The sequence below is a fragment of the Anomalospiza imberbis genome, chromosome 2, assembly GCF_031753505.1.
Source record: "Anomalospiza imberbis isolate Cuckoo-Finch-1a 21T00152 chromosome 2, ASM3175350v1, whole genome shotgun sequence".
Lineage (NCBI taxonomy): Eukaryota > Metazoa > Chordata > Aves > Passeriformes > Viduidae > Anomalospiza > Anomalospiza imberbis.
Window position 1 is genome coordinate 19,602,139 of NC_089682.1, and position 14,019 is coordinate 19,616,157.

The 14,019-nt window shown below is 38.0% G+C and overlaps 1 protein-coding gene across 3 annotated transcripts in view; it reads left to right on the forward strand.

The window, feature by feature from the left end:
- Window positions 1-14,019, forward strand: part of ARHGAP6 (Rho GTPase activating protein 6) — a 311,515-nt gene that overhangs the window by 182,337 nt on the left and 115,159 nt on the right. Inside the window, exon 1 of one of the 3 annotated variants that reach the window (XM_068180083.1) lies at window positions 10,618-10,768. The exons of the other annotated variants lie outside the window; for them this stretch is intronic. Within the exon in view, the coding sequence (XP_068036184.1) occupies window positions 10,655-10,768 (114 nt within the window). The 5' untranslated portion in view covers window positions 10,618-10,654. Of the gene's footprint in view, window positions 1-10,617; window positions 10,769-14,019 lie in introns of those variants that run through there. 3 annotated transcript variants of the gene reach the window in all.

The window sequence follows — 14,019 nt, forward strand, 5'->3', positions numbered from 1 at the left end:
GACTATGCAAAGCAGCTATTAGTGGTACCATATGTATACTCTGAAGGTACCTTATGTGACAGCAAGACTTGAAACAGCTCTTCTGAATGATTTACATTTTGGAAATGTGAGGAAGTTACATCAGGATAAATATTAGTTTGTTGCATATCTATATTAAGACGTTTCTGACCATTACAAATGTATCACTCTTACTCAGTGATGCACGAGAAGTGGCTTGCTCCTTTGTCATGGAAGGGTGACATAGCTCACAGTCACTGTGGAGTTGCCATGTGAGCACAGTGACTCCACTGTGAGGGTACCACAGAATTAACCAGTGGCACTGCTGCTGCAGCTGCCTAATCTGCCTGTGTTCCATGCTAAGAAAACAAACAACTGCTAATGAACATTGTTTGAGTAAGAAGAGTAGAAGCAGGGGAAACAGTACTATTGTCAAAGGGATTGTCTTTTTCTGTTAATGCATTTCTAGGATATAGTAGGGATGTAAAGCAGGTGAAGAGGAAGACAACACCGAATAGAGTCAACTCTTAAGAGGAGGAAATGGGCAATGGAGAATGCAGAGTTCAGCCAGGCAGATAAGATGAATTAGAAGACAAATATTATAGGGAATGGGACAATATCAATGAGGGGCAATTCAAATGACTCCTGAGAAAGATCCCTAATAATAATAAGCAGTGGAGCAAATAGGTCATATTTTGATAGGTGACAGGAAGTTCTGTAGATCAAGAAGTCGATCTTCATTGAATGAAAGAGGTGAGTAATGGCTGACTTCAGTGCTAAATGAAATGGGTTATATTTTTAATCTTTATCTAGCATGAAAGCAGTCTCCTGGGCAGTTCTGCAGCATCACCATTAAAGAGAAAATCCTGTGTGACTGAATTCAGTGTGTGTAGACCCACTGACTTCAGCAGACTGTTTCTACTCTTAAGCTTTCATTATCTTACTCACCAAACTGACAGCCTGAAATATACCTGAAGAACTTTTTTTAAGAGTTCGCATTTTAAGATCTGGAACTATGAAAATATTGTTTCTTTAACATTTTAAATTCTAAGCTTTCTAATTTGTTATGTAAAATTTGGGTCAAAGAAATCTCAGAACTTTTTTTTTTAATAGAGAAGAATGGCATTATAACAAATCTTAAATTATAGTTGACCTCCTTGGTATGCTTGACTTTTTTGAGGTGGAATATCCCACCCTGAGGCCAATCTAATATGTCAATAGAATTGGATATTCTTTTCTTTTACTGACTTTTTTGTGGGATGTTATTTCATTTCTCAATGGTTTAAGTTTCCCTATCTTTCCATTGATTCTGAGAATGTCTGTCTGATAATTGTTCTTATTTAATTTATTAGGGATCAACAGCTGGCTTTATTCCTGTTTTTATAGATGCTGCCTGTAAGAGATGCCTTTCTAATATGATTGAGATGCTCTGAAGCATTAGAACAGCAGTCACTCCAAATGGAACAAAATCTCGAGTTTCTGCCCTGCTGGGTTAAGGGTAACTAGGTTTGAAATCTAGTTCTGGGTTGGATCTTTCTAGTGAAGCCTTTTAGTGAAGCTATCAGACATTGATGAAATTAGTGGAGTTCTTTATGCAGCTTTTTATAATCCTTCCCCAAGTTCACATCCACGTCTGTGTATGTATGAAAGGTGCTTATAACAAGTCAGTAAATATGAATGTTAGCATGCATGCAGATTACCATAATTAGTGGGCTGTGAATAGATGAAATAATGAGTATGTCTGGATGTCTACTTTGTGCTCCTTTTGGTGAAATTGTTAAGAACCTGGTGACAGGAGGGCAACGAAGTTGCTGAATTTCATAACTTTTTTTTATAAGAACATAAGTCCAACCTTTCTGTATTGTATTCTGTCTTGAAATAACTGCCACAGTCTTGTTTTCATATGTCATACAAAGTATGCAATATGCACATTTTCTCTGCAATGTACATATTTTGTGAAAATGTTAATTTTTAAAATCACCTTGAAAACTCATCAATCAAATGTAGTTGGTATATAATAATTCTTTCTGCTATCTTACTTTCATCTTCGTTTTTTTGTAACCTGTTGAAAGATTGAAGTGAACACCTAGCTAGTAATAAGCTTTTATTTTATTTTTTTGTATAGAAGCTTCTAATAGGTCACGGCTTGCAGATACTTTGTCTGTGCCAAACTCAACAGCAACCAAAAAGAAAACCCCTCTAACAACACAAAACTAAGGATATTGTAAACCACAGTGAGGCAGAGAAGAAAGATGGAAAAATCTGTTAATAACTTTCATTCCATCCTTTTGTCTTACATCACTTACCATTGTGAGACAAGTGGAAAAGCTCCTTGAGTTTCTTAGAAAGAGAAAAGAATTTGCATATTTTATGGTGGCATTCTTCAAATGTATTTACCTCTGTGTTTTTATTACAAATTTTCAGCTGAGCTGTGAAGCAGAGCAACTAACCTAACATGCAAGATGTACATAGAGAGGGAAAACATTTAAATCATGTTTTATGTCTTTCTACAACATTTCTGTCCAGTAGAATATAATAAAATAGCAGAAAGTTGGAAATAGAATTTGTAATAGGAGCACTTGGCTTTAAAAACTTCAAGTATTTGCCCTTAATAATTTGCCTTCCTTCCTTGCCAATGCAATTATTTTCAATAATCTCAGTTCTTTTTCAAATATTGTATTGTGAAAAGGCAATTACTGAAAGACCTAAGCTGGTCGAGAAAAACTATTCCGTCCAAACGGATAATTTTCTTTCAGGGACACAGTAAAATATTTTGTATTTAATTGTAAGTGGTTCCCACATGTATAAATAACAATAGAGAAAAATCATTCAGAATTCAACTTTCATTTCACACTGATACAAAACAAATCAGAAGCTCAGCTGAGTAATTGTTTGGGAAATAATTTAAAGATTAATAAATAACAATCTGTATAGTATTCTGTATAGTTTAATTGATTTCTTCTTGTTTTGCAAGTGGTTAAGCTTTGGTGTTTTTTTTTTTACCTGGCTCTACAGGAGGCATTTTTGAGTCTCCTACCTTGCTGTCCCACATGTTTCATGAAGACAGTAAATTAGTTTTCAGTGTTCAGCTGTGTCCTGCCCATCCTTCCTTCAAATCCACCAGGGTCTGCCTTGAGTCCTGCAGGATGTGGGTGTGACTGTCCTGCTGCTCCCTCTTATACCTGCTGCACATCTGCTGCTGGGGCGCATCTGCACATCTGCTGCTGGGGCGCATCTGCTGCTGGGGCACATCTGCACATCTGCTGCTGGGGCACATCTGCACATCTGCTGCTCCCTAGCTTGGGGAGCCACCCACTCAGTGCCGCTGGTTGTGGATGCGCCTGGTTGTAGCTGCCCTTAGTGCTGTAGTCCTGCCCAGCAGGAGGATTCTGCTCTGCAGGCACGGAGGGTTTGAGAGTGAAGAATCAGAACTGACCGTTCTTCTTGCACAGATATTTTTTTCCCTCTTGGTAACAGTGTTGGCTGTTACAGAGGCACATGAGAACTGTGTGGGGTCAGTGCTCCCAATAGAGCTGGAGTTTCGCTTTTAAAAAGAGACATTTGGCTCAGACATAGGAAATGATGGTGGAGGTTCAGGTGTTGCTGGTGGCTTTCTGACCTCTCTCACTCTTCCAGTTCACCAAGGGTGAGCCTACTCTTCATTGCTTTTTGGGCTCTTTTATGCTTGTCACCACATAAAGTATTTATAACTCTTTAAGTGTGTAAATATTGCCACAGAGTTTATTAGCCTATCTTCTGTTTTGCTGCTGATGTGGTTCTAAGATGCTTTTACCAAGGACTATTATAATAAATTATAAATAGTTAAATAACTGTTTAGAAATGCTCTGACTCAAGCTTATTGTACACATGAGGGCTAATTAATTTTTTTTTTTGGTAAATGGCAGCTATTTTCCTCAACAATTTAAAACTTTGAACAACCGAAGGGTCTGCAAGAAATTAATCAGGGGGAAAGTACTAAAACCAGCCTTGCTCAGGCTTTTTTCCTCCCTTCTGTGTGGGAAACATGACGTTTTCTAACCCGATAGTGGGAATGTTTTCTTCTGCAGGCCTGAGTCACTTAGGAGGAATGCTAAGATTAATGCACAAGATTAATTTTCTCACTGCTGCCTTCTCCACTGCAAAAATAGAAGTTTCCTTTCCTTTGAACTTTCTTTCATTTCCAGCAAAATTTCAGGTACTCTCAACATTTTTCCCCCTACAAATTCAAACCCAATTTTCTTCTGTAAAATCTGTAAAAATTTTCCTTGCCTTTTAGTGACCATGAGCACAGAAGTGATTAATCTCTGTTTGCTCTGCATTTTATGCCGTTCTGCAGAGCACAGAAAACACTCTGTTCTCACAGAGCTGTGAACAGGAGTTTTTACTTTATCAGGGTTCCCTAGATGTACAATATCACTTTAATCCAGTTTTTTCCATTTTCAACAATATTAATTATACCTAATCTATAACAACAGATGTTCTGAAATGGAATTTATATTTATTTTAGATCCTCTAAGAGAGATTTCTTCTGCTGTCATCTTTCTTAATTAAGCATTAACAGTTATTGAAAGAATTAGTCTTAAATGCTAAAATTAAAATAAGAGATAAAGGATGTCTTCCCAGGTGGCTCCAGTGTAAGCTCTACTGTCTATACATTGGATCTCATTGAAGGCCAGATTTTAATGCACATTAAATTCATTTTGACATGCATTGCTTGAGTGTTCCCATTGAATTTGAGCAAAAACACTTAAAGCTCTATCTTAAAAGAATAAACTGACTGTTAAAGTAATTTTAGGAAAAGCAATAGTACAAAAATGAGTTTATGTTCCCATGGCCAATGCACCTTAATTTATATAATTTTAAGATTTAACACATGTAGTTGAAAGCCATCATAAGTGGAAGGCGTGCAATTGGCCTTTTCTCAGTCATTTGTAAATAACAACATATTCTGTGTACTATCCCTGAAGGAGCAGGAGCAAAGCTCCAGGTATCTTTCTTTGCACTTTGGGCCAGGCATTAGTTCCAGCACTAGCCGTGACAGCTTTGTCCTGCACAAAGCACTTCAATTCCTTTCCAGACTGCAGGAGAAGTGCCTGAATCTGCTCCCTGCCCTCCCTGTGTCCCAGTGCTGCTGCCCACAGAGGAGGGATAGAAGGTGACCTGGAGGTGATAGCACTGCCTTTGCACCCAACAGTATCTTTATGTCTCTTATTTGATTGAAAGGAAGTCAGTCTGGAGGACAGTCAGGAAGAAATGGAGATGCTTCAGGTGAGTATATGAGAACTTGGTGTGGCCACGTGCAGGTACCACTGCTGTGTGTCATGTGTACCTGCTGATGCTCATCAGCTGTGTTCTCTGTGATGCTCATAAGGTTGGACAAGTAATTATTCCAATTAAGACTACAAAAAAAAAATTAAACAATTTCCATTTTACATAGGTTGCTTTCTCAGAGAGGTTTATTGTCACAAAGATGTATAAAATCCTATTCCACTGATTTAGCTGAAATTTCTGCCTTGTTCTTCATTTAGGACAGACCTTTACTTGGGGTTTCTTGTAGTGTTAAGGGGCAGAGATTATCTTGTGGCAAATGCCCTGTTCTTGTCATTGAAGACATTTGATTTTCCACTGTGATGAGATCACAGAGGTGAAAAAAAAGGTAACATTAATACTCTTGAAATTCTGTCTTCTCATTCAGTCAATTAGAAGACATAATTAGTAATTGAAAAGGTAATTAAAATTTGACAGGCTGCCAAAATTTGTATATCACGTTATTTTTTAATAGTGCCTTATTTTTTGAAATTATTTGTGACTCTTTTGGCCTTGTGTTTTATCACCTTCCTGCATCTGACTGGATTTCAACTCAATTGAAATTCATTTCAATTCTCCTCATTTTCTAAAACCCTGAATTTTTCTTTACCTGCTGCCAACATCCTCTTTCATTCTGTGTTCCCCTTGTTTACATTTGCTGCTTTTCTTCCATAGGTTTCTGACACTGTTGATTTCCTGCTCAGTCCCATATTGGCTACTCATTAACTTCCCATGAATTGTTCCCTTTGGGTATTGAATGCTTGCTTCTACAATTTTTTTGTTCTTTTCTTGTTACACCACCATCAAGACTGGTCATTATTCCCGTTTACCAGCATAATTTTCTGGGACTTTTATATCATTAGGTAGAAACGAAGGCAAATGTGTATTTGGGTGTATTTAACTCCCAAATTAATTAGAAGTGTAGAAGATAAAACCGTCCCCTTGCCTCAGAGACTTAAATTTCATGAGAATTTTCTATTTAGATTGCCTTGCCATTTCTGATTTTCCATATTCAGATCAGCCCCTTTCTGTTTTCTCCATATCAATGGAGAACGGAGTTTAGAACTTTTTGTCTGATCAGTGAAAAATTCAGATAACATGGATGAAAACTGACATTTAGTCTAAATAGGAGGAAAATTCATCTCAGCAAGACTTACTGAAAATATCTGAGGCATAACACAGCTTAATAACAAGCCAACATGTCAGGTTAAACTGGAGAAGGAAACAGATTGAATCACAAACTGCAGAAGACTTTCTAAGCATCTTTCTGAGGCCTTTTCCAAAGACATTTGTTTTATTTATGGTGTATGTTACTTCAGTATGTTTCTAAACAGACAAGAAAGAGGAATCAGAGTCTTAAGAGCAGAGAAATGTACTTGAAATTTAGCACTCTTCACTCTGTGTTCCAGCCTGTCTGAGAGCAGTTGCTGTAAAGCATCTGGAGAAGAGAAGGGATTAAGCCCTGGATCTTGGACGATGCGCTCATACTTGGGCAGTGAGCTGCAGGGTGCGGTCTGCGTCTGAGACTGGGGCTGCGCTTCTGTTCCTGCCTCTACAAATGGTTTCGTGCTGACCTTAAACAATTTCCTTGGGGCTTCATGAAAATAGGGAGGGGAGTGTCAAACTGCAAAGTTGTAACAGCTTTTGAAGTGCTTGGCTTTTTCTAGAGGGGAAACTGCAGCCTTGAGTGCGTGCCTAAGCTCCCTGAGCAATGGGAAGGATGAAGCAGGTGCTGCATCACTGACCTGCCAGCGTGCCAGGCAGGGCTGCACAGGGCCCAGAAAACGTGGGCTCACTGTTCTCCAGTGGCCTGGATGGAGGTTCCAAGGCCAGTTTCTTGGAAGAGATACAAGTCACTAGGTTAGAGAATAGCCTAAAATCAGGAATCTCTGTTTATGTTTGCTCTGGTTCATTATGTTGGTTTGTTTTTTTTTTTTCCACTGGTGGTCACATCTGACTTTTGGGTTTGATTTGAGGGTTAGTTTCTTTTTTTTTTTCATTCACCCTTTTCTTAGTTTACTTTTGTTCTCTTTTTTTTTTCCCAGAAATATGTTCCCATATCTGTGTAGTGTTCTGGCCATTAAGCTCTTTTTTTTTTTTCCCAGAATACCCTATTTCCATGTTTTTGAATGAAAACTGGTCATCTATTTGTCCTGTAAGCATGTGGCCTTTCACATGTACCTCTGGGAGACCACCTCCTGTACTTTCTGCCTTTCGGTCACTGCTCTGTGGACCTCAGTGTGATGTGGTGGGGCTGAGGTGTGGAGACCAGACTGACATTTTACTGACCATGCCAGAAGGGCTGTGGAACCCTGGGAAGTTTCCCTGGTCTAAATTTAAACAGCTGTGTACAGTCTTAGGCATGTGGCACCAACATTTTGTTTTGGTTTTCTCACATGTAAACTGGAGTGATTGTGGAGAGCTGGGTACTTCACAGGAGTATGGATTGGTCCCCTCTGCTGCTCTGGATTCAGTAAACTGTATATGTTGTTATAAACGTAGATTGCAAGGTGATCATGGTTGATTTGTTCTTACTAGTCACAGTTCTCAAATGCTGTGAAGTATTATTCCCATTTATTTCTAACACTGCACAAAAGAGAGTAGAGGTGTTCATTTTCAAAGTAAAATCAAGCAGTCATTTTTTATGTTCTCAAAATCTACCAAGAAACAAGACTTGTTTTCTTCCGATTTTTTTTCTTCATAGGATCTTATGTAACAACCTAAGTGATAGTCCTTAGACTGAACTTTTGTACATTATTAATATGACTTTTCAAGATCTTGCATGCTTTTGCACATCAGACTACAATAACGTGGCATTGGGACCATCAGTAGCAATTTGGATTGCTTTATCACCAATCTTTCTTTTTACTTACTACATAAAATCTTTACCCAGAGGATGTGGAGTTATTCTTCAGGGACATTTGCATCTTAGGATGTCTCTAACCCTTTCTACTGAGCGCATTTCTTTCAAACATGTCAAAATACTGTTTTGACAGGAAAAACCTAGTCACCAAAAATTAGAATGTTTGTCTTTCTTGCTTTACAAAGTAGTGACTGAATCTGTAAGATAAAACCTTCAGGAACCTCATGAGAAGTTTGTGAACCTTAGCCTGGCTCTGTTTTCAAAAAGGCTTTCCTTGCATCCAGCCTTTTGCCAGTTAAGACATTAGAAAAACTTCCACAAAAAAGGTGTGAAAGCAGAACAAATGAGCGTGGTCCTGCTCCAGCTAACATTTACTGAAAGACTGATGTGAGCTTCCTTTAGGGCAAAGTTGTTTTCCTGTGTATTCATAACAGAGAGGGAGACAGAGATAGTATTGGGTCTGTACTGGAGTTTTGTAGCTATTCCACCCTGCCAGGTCCCTTTTAACTCTTTTCTCACTGGCTAACTTAGTTTTCTGACATTGCTAAGGGACCCCTTTAAATGTGGCATCATGGACAGCTTATGATTGTAGTTCCTAGATTTTTGTTTCCTTGAATGATGCACAAGCAGAGTGTTTCGGGGTACTTCAAATTTCGGATGACAAAGTCAAGTTTAATTTTTTTAAAGGATGAGGGCACAGCATCAATCTGCCTGAAAAAGCTTCTCAAAAGTGTGTGGTCATTACCTAAGTCTGAAGCAGCAAATTTATGCAAAAAGCCACACTCCCATGTCACAGAGAGTGAGATTAGCTCCCTGTCAACATTTGGGAGAGGGAATACCAGAAGCAAGAGGTCATCTGTCCAAAGCAGCAAGGTCTTCTGTTGTGTGAGGAACTAGAACAGACTGAAGCTCTGAAGTCATGCAAGCATTTTCTGTAGGAATGTATAAATGTCTGAAGTATATCAGAACCCAGTTTTAAACCAGGACTCTTTTAAATACATCTACTCAGAAGAAAATCTGACCATTTTGTTCTTAAGTTTGCAAGTCATAGGCAGGATTTATGTAAGTATTGTTATTATTTACAGTGGTAGTTATAATGTTTGAGTTAAATATCCTCTAGCAATCAGTGAGGAGCTAAATTTTTATCCTTGCCTAGTTTTGTGTGTCACACACTGCTATATATTAAACCTATTTGTCAGGTGAGTGTTGATCTGAATGGAACACATCTCTTGCTCAGAGCAGCCCTGTTCATACTAAAGTTGTGCCTTCTCTTCCGGAGATGCAATGTAATTGAATGCCAATAGACACTGTTAACTTGGCAGTAGCTCAAGCACTGTATTGCAGTGAGGCTTGATTTCTTTTATGCCAAGGTAATGTTAGTTGGTTTATCCTGAATTTACAGGACTGTGACAGACTATAATCTAGTTCTAGTTTTTTTTTTTTTTTTTTTTCCCTGAAAAATAGGAGTGTAGTTTACTTTTTGTAATTGTACTGTTGGTTTTTTATGGCTAATAGAATATTGTTCATATATTATATATAATTCTGGGGAGAGTGCTGTGAGAGCTGGATAGTTAGTATTATATAGAGTTAAGAATACTAGATAGGCAAAAAGCCTGAGTCCAGTTTATGAAGAATGTAGAGCAGTATGGCAAACGTGTGAATGGGAAAATTCCCTGCTTTGTAGATTCAAGTAGCATGTATATATGTCCAAAGATGGCTTTTTTGTGTTTTTTTTTTTTTTTAATAAGAAAATAAATCCTCTCATTCTCAAACTTCCTTTTGGAGGCAGTAGGACTTTTTCTTACTATTTTTCTCTTTTTCTTCAAGCCTACTCATCCCCAATATTCAGCTCTAGTCCTGAATCTAAACAGTACACTCAGGATTTTTTTTACTTGGATTTTGTGTTGGTGAATAAAAATTCACAGTACTCCCCATGAGAAGCAAACAGAAGACTAAATGTCTTGACCTGCAGTCTAATTTGGTTTTTTAAGATTCTGATCTTCATCTGCTTGGTTAAGCTATAAGGATATTCATTTTAATGCGCAGGCCAGGTGGTAAGTCATGTGAATATGAATGCATTACATGTGAAAATCTTTACACTGGTGCTTATTCATTTCAAGACACAGGAAGTTCCATGCTACTCAGCTGCTTGTTCTTCCGAAAGATTCAGCAACAGTTCTCTGCAAAAGTTCAGTGATAGAAACAATAAATTTATATTCGTCAGCTTCATTGTGCAAAACTGTACAGATACAGCAGTTGAAATAATATGGTAGTACTGAGAAATTTGCTTCTCATTTGCTTAACTGAGGCTGGGATTCAGACTTCATGTTCTGAGTGCCTTTCAATCTGGTGTATATATGATTAATGTTGGTGAGTCACTTCTGATGGGAATTTTTGCTTTTTCTCACACTGCAAGATAGACTTTCTGCTCCTCCTACCACCAGTTCAGAAACACTGTAGAAGACAGAAATGAGGAGATAATTTTTCATGTTTTCAGAATTGCACTCTGTTAAAGGAACTGAGGAGATAACCGATCCCTTTGGCATTTGCTGCACAGGTGTCTGCAAACCAACTAGGACAGCGGGGGATTGGGATAAAGGTGTAAGTAGATTGTTATGCGCTTCAGAAATATTCTTACTGCTTTTTTAAATTCAGAGTTTAGGTGGGAAGACTAGTCTAGAAAAAATGGGAAGGAGTATTTGGGAAGGAAATTATTCTGTAGGTGCAGGAAAGCAAATCATGACCTGAATCCTTTCGGGGTTCATGGTAGGAATTTTTGGAGCTCTGGAGATCTGCTTATTCCTGTCAGAAGTAAATAAATAAATTCTCCTGGAGGGAATATAATGCCTCATTAACACGGCTTAGCTCAAAAGCTCTATGTAGCTGACTGTAAAATAATGTAGGCATGTCTACAGAACTTTCCCTGTGATTTTAGAAAATGCTTTTCCTCTGTTTCTGTATATGTGCCTGTGCATAAAGAATGCAATACATAGGTCGATTGTGTGATTCAGTTACCACAGAATTCCTCAAATAGGACAGAATGGCTTCCATATTGAGGAATTTTAAAGGGCTCCACCTGTATCTAGAGACCAGATATTTGGAAATGCCTAGGTACTACATAAATGCACTGGAAGCCCTCAGTGGTATTTGACAGGGTTTAAACCAATTTAATAGCTGCTGATTGCAACAGGGCTTAGGCCACTCACTCGCTTCTGGTTTAGATAGCCCTGCAAGACCTCTGTGTAATTTCAGTCCTCAGAGTAATGTCAGAATATGGTCTAATGCTTCAATGAGTATGCTTTAGCTAAAATTTAAAGTCTATCTTCCCTCACCTCTGACACTGAGGACAGACCTTTTGAGCTCGTGTCTTGTGGATTTTGTGTCCAAATCGTGTTTTGTGGAGCTGCAGCTCTTCCATAGGACAGGGCAAGATCACTTGAGGAAAACCACTGGTACTGTAGACAACTGTATCAGATAATTCTTGTTGTTATGGTTGTGAGGTTGTGATGTTCACTACAAATAACATTACCGACTATTTGGTGACCTCTAGGAATTTATTCTTGAATCTCCTGTCTACCTTTTGGAATTTGGTATTTCAAAACTGACTCAGCAGAAAGCATATGGCTACAGTGAGTATCAATGCCAATTATTGTGACATTAGTAACAGTTGGTGTTAGTTTGGATTCACATTATTGTTGGATAAATAAGTTTAATTCATTCTGTTATGGATTCTATGTTCTACAGTAATATTCATTTTGTATTGCTAGCAAATTGGAAAAGAAATTAACCCATGGGGAAAAGAAATTTTGTCTAATATATGCACTAACAACACTTCAGAAAGCAATTTCCATAAAAAAAAGAAAGAGTAATTAATTGTATCAGAGATTGATACTTTCCTTTCTTTTCCCTCTGTTCCTCACAGCTTTTGGAACTCTGTTTGCTTTCCAGAGGTATAATGACTGCTCTGAGTGACTAAAAAGGCTTATTTCTGCCCTAGGCTTAGAGCATAAAGGATGAATGCTTTGGTAGTGTAGTGCTGATCTGGACACTAGGGGAGAAAACCAAGCTTTATAAAGGTAGAAAATGAAAAGATTTTATAATGTCTTTATTACTTCTAACATTTTTTCAGTATTTTCTGCAGTATTTTTTGTCTTTTCTGAAGAAATCTTTAGCTTCCACACAAGTTCCTTTGCCCTGTTGGTTTTCATGACTTGTTATTCATTAAAAATCTATTACTACCACAGAAGAATCTCAGGTCAAGCCCTTGGCTGCTATAAAATGCACACTAAATACTCAGTGTGAATTCTGGTGGGCATTTGCACTTGCCCAGCAAGTAAGGGTACTCTTGGGAACCCTGCAGAGAATTGCTCAATATTCTGTAAGACTGCAGTCTCCAAATTCACACAGTGTGTACAGCATGGCTCTTTGAAAAGATTTTTTGTAAAGTAAGACCAGAGAAAACGTTAGGAGTGGGTAAAGGAAAGCAGAACTGTGCATGTGTGGGTGAGGAGAGTGTTTCTCCTGTATTCTGACCTTATTTTTTCCCTTCTCTGTATGGTTTATTCTCCCTTTCCCATGCATCTCTTTCATGCAAGGTTTCAGGGGACCCTCTGTTGTACTCTGGAACAGTTTGTGGTTCAGAAGGAGACAGATTCCAATGGCCTTACCTGGAATCAGCCAGCATAGGGCCACCTCTGCACCAGGTCTGCACTGTGGGCTGCCATCCTTGAATTCACGAGTCTTGCCTCAAGCCTGATGAAGGTGGTCCAGCTGACTGTTCCCTGGTGGATTGTAAGCTCAAGTTCCTCACAGTACATGGAAAAATACACCTCTGTGATCACACACTGTGTCTGTAACATTTACTGACTACTGTGACAGGAACTTTCTAAATACCTGTGTAGAGCATGTTTTTATTATTCTGAAGAGGGTCTAGAAAAATGACTTGGTACATGCCATCACTGAATTCCCCTTTCTCCAGGCAGTTTGAACCTGTGTACAGACACCTTTTTTTTCATGTTTACCTTTTCAAATCTGTATATCATCTGAATTGACAAAGGAAATACATCTTCCTGCCTTTTTTTTTAATCACCTTACAATATCCTAGATATTATACAAGGAACACTGAGAAAGAAATTATAAAAGGAAGATGGAATAGCAGATCTGGTTTTGTAGTCCCTCTCAAAGTTTAGAGCCAGGTCTGTTTTCATCCTGGCTGTGGATTTTCATCCTGGATTATGGATTATCATAATGAAAGATGGATTATGATACACAGTAAATGGTCACTGTGCAACAGTTAAAAATAACTAAGTGATGCCATCTGCTGTCTTAATCTTATTTAGCATTACATCTGACTGAATTGTTATCCTAAGAAGTGGAAACTGCCTATGCTGAGTATAATGTCAGACATGTTACCTTGATGTATGTTAAAAGTTAGGCAATATAAATATTGATTGTGATTAAATATAGTAGACTATAGAATGTCAGAAGAAAATGTGATACTAGTGTCAATCCAAAACAATTCTTTGGTGAATTTACTTTGCAAATAATTTGAGGGTTTTTTTCCAGACAGTTTTGGGTTTTTTATTTCTGAGAGGAAGAAGTAGAATCTTGTGGAATAGAGGGGGAGACTGGTGACACACCAACCCATTAAAGTTTATTAAAATGTATGTTTATTAAAATGTATGTGTTATGTGGTGAAATTCTTCACATTACTTCTATATTTAGTACAAGTTATCTACAGTGACTTTAAGATGCTTTATCTACCACACTTTTAGATACTTTTTTTAGGAAAGAGTTAACCTGACCATGGTCTTCAAAGAAGTTGAAAACCACATTTATTTAAGACATGTTGC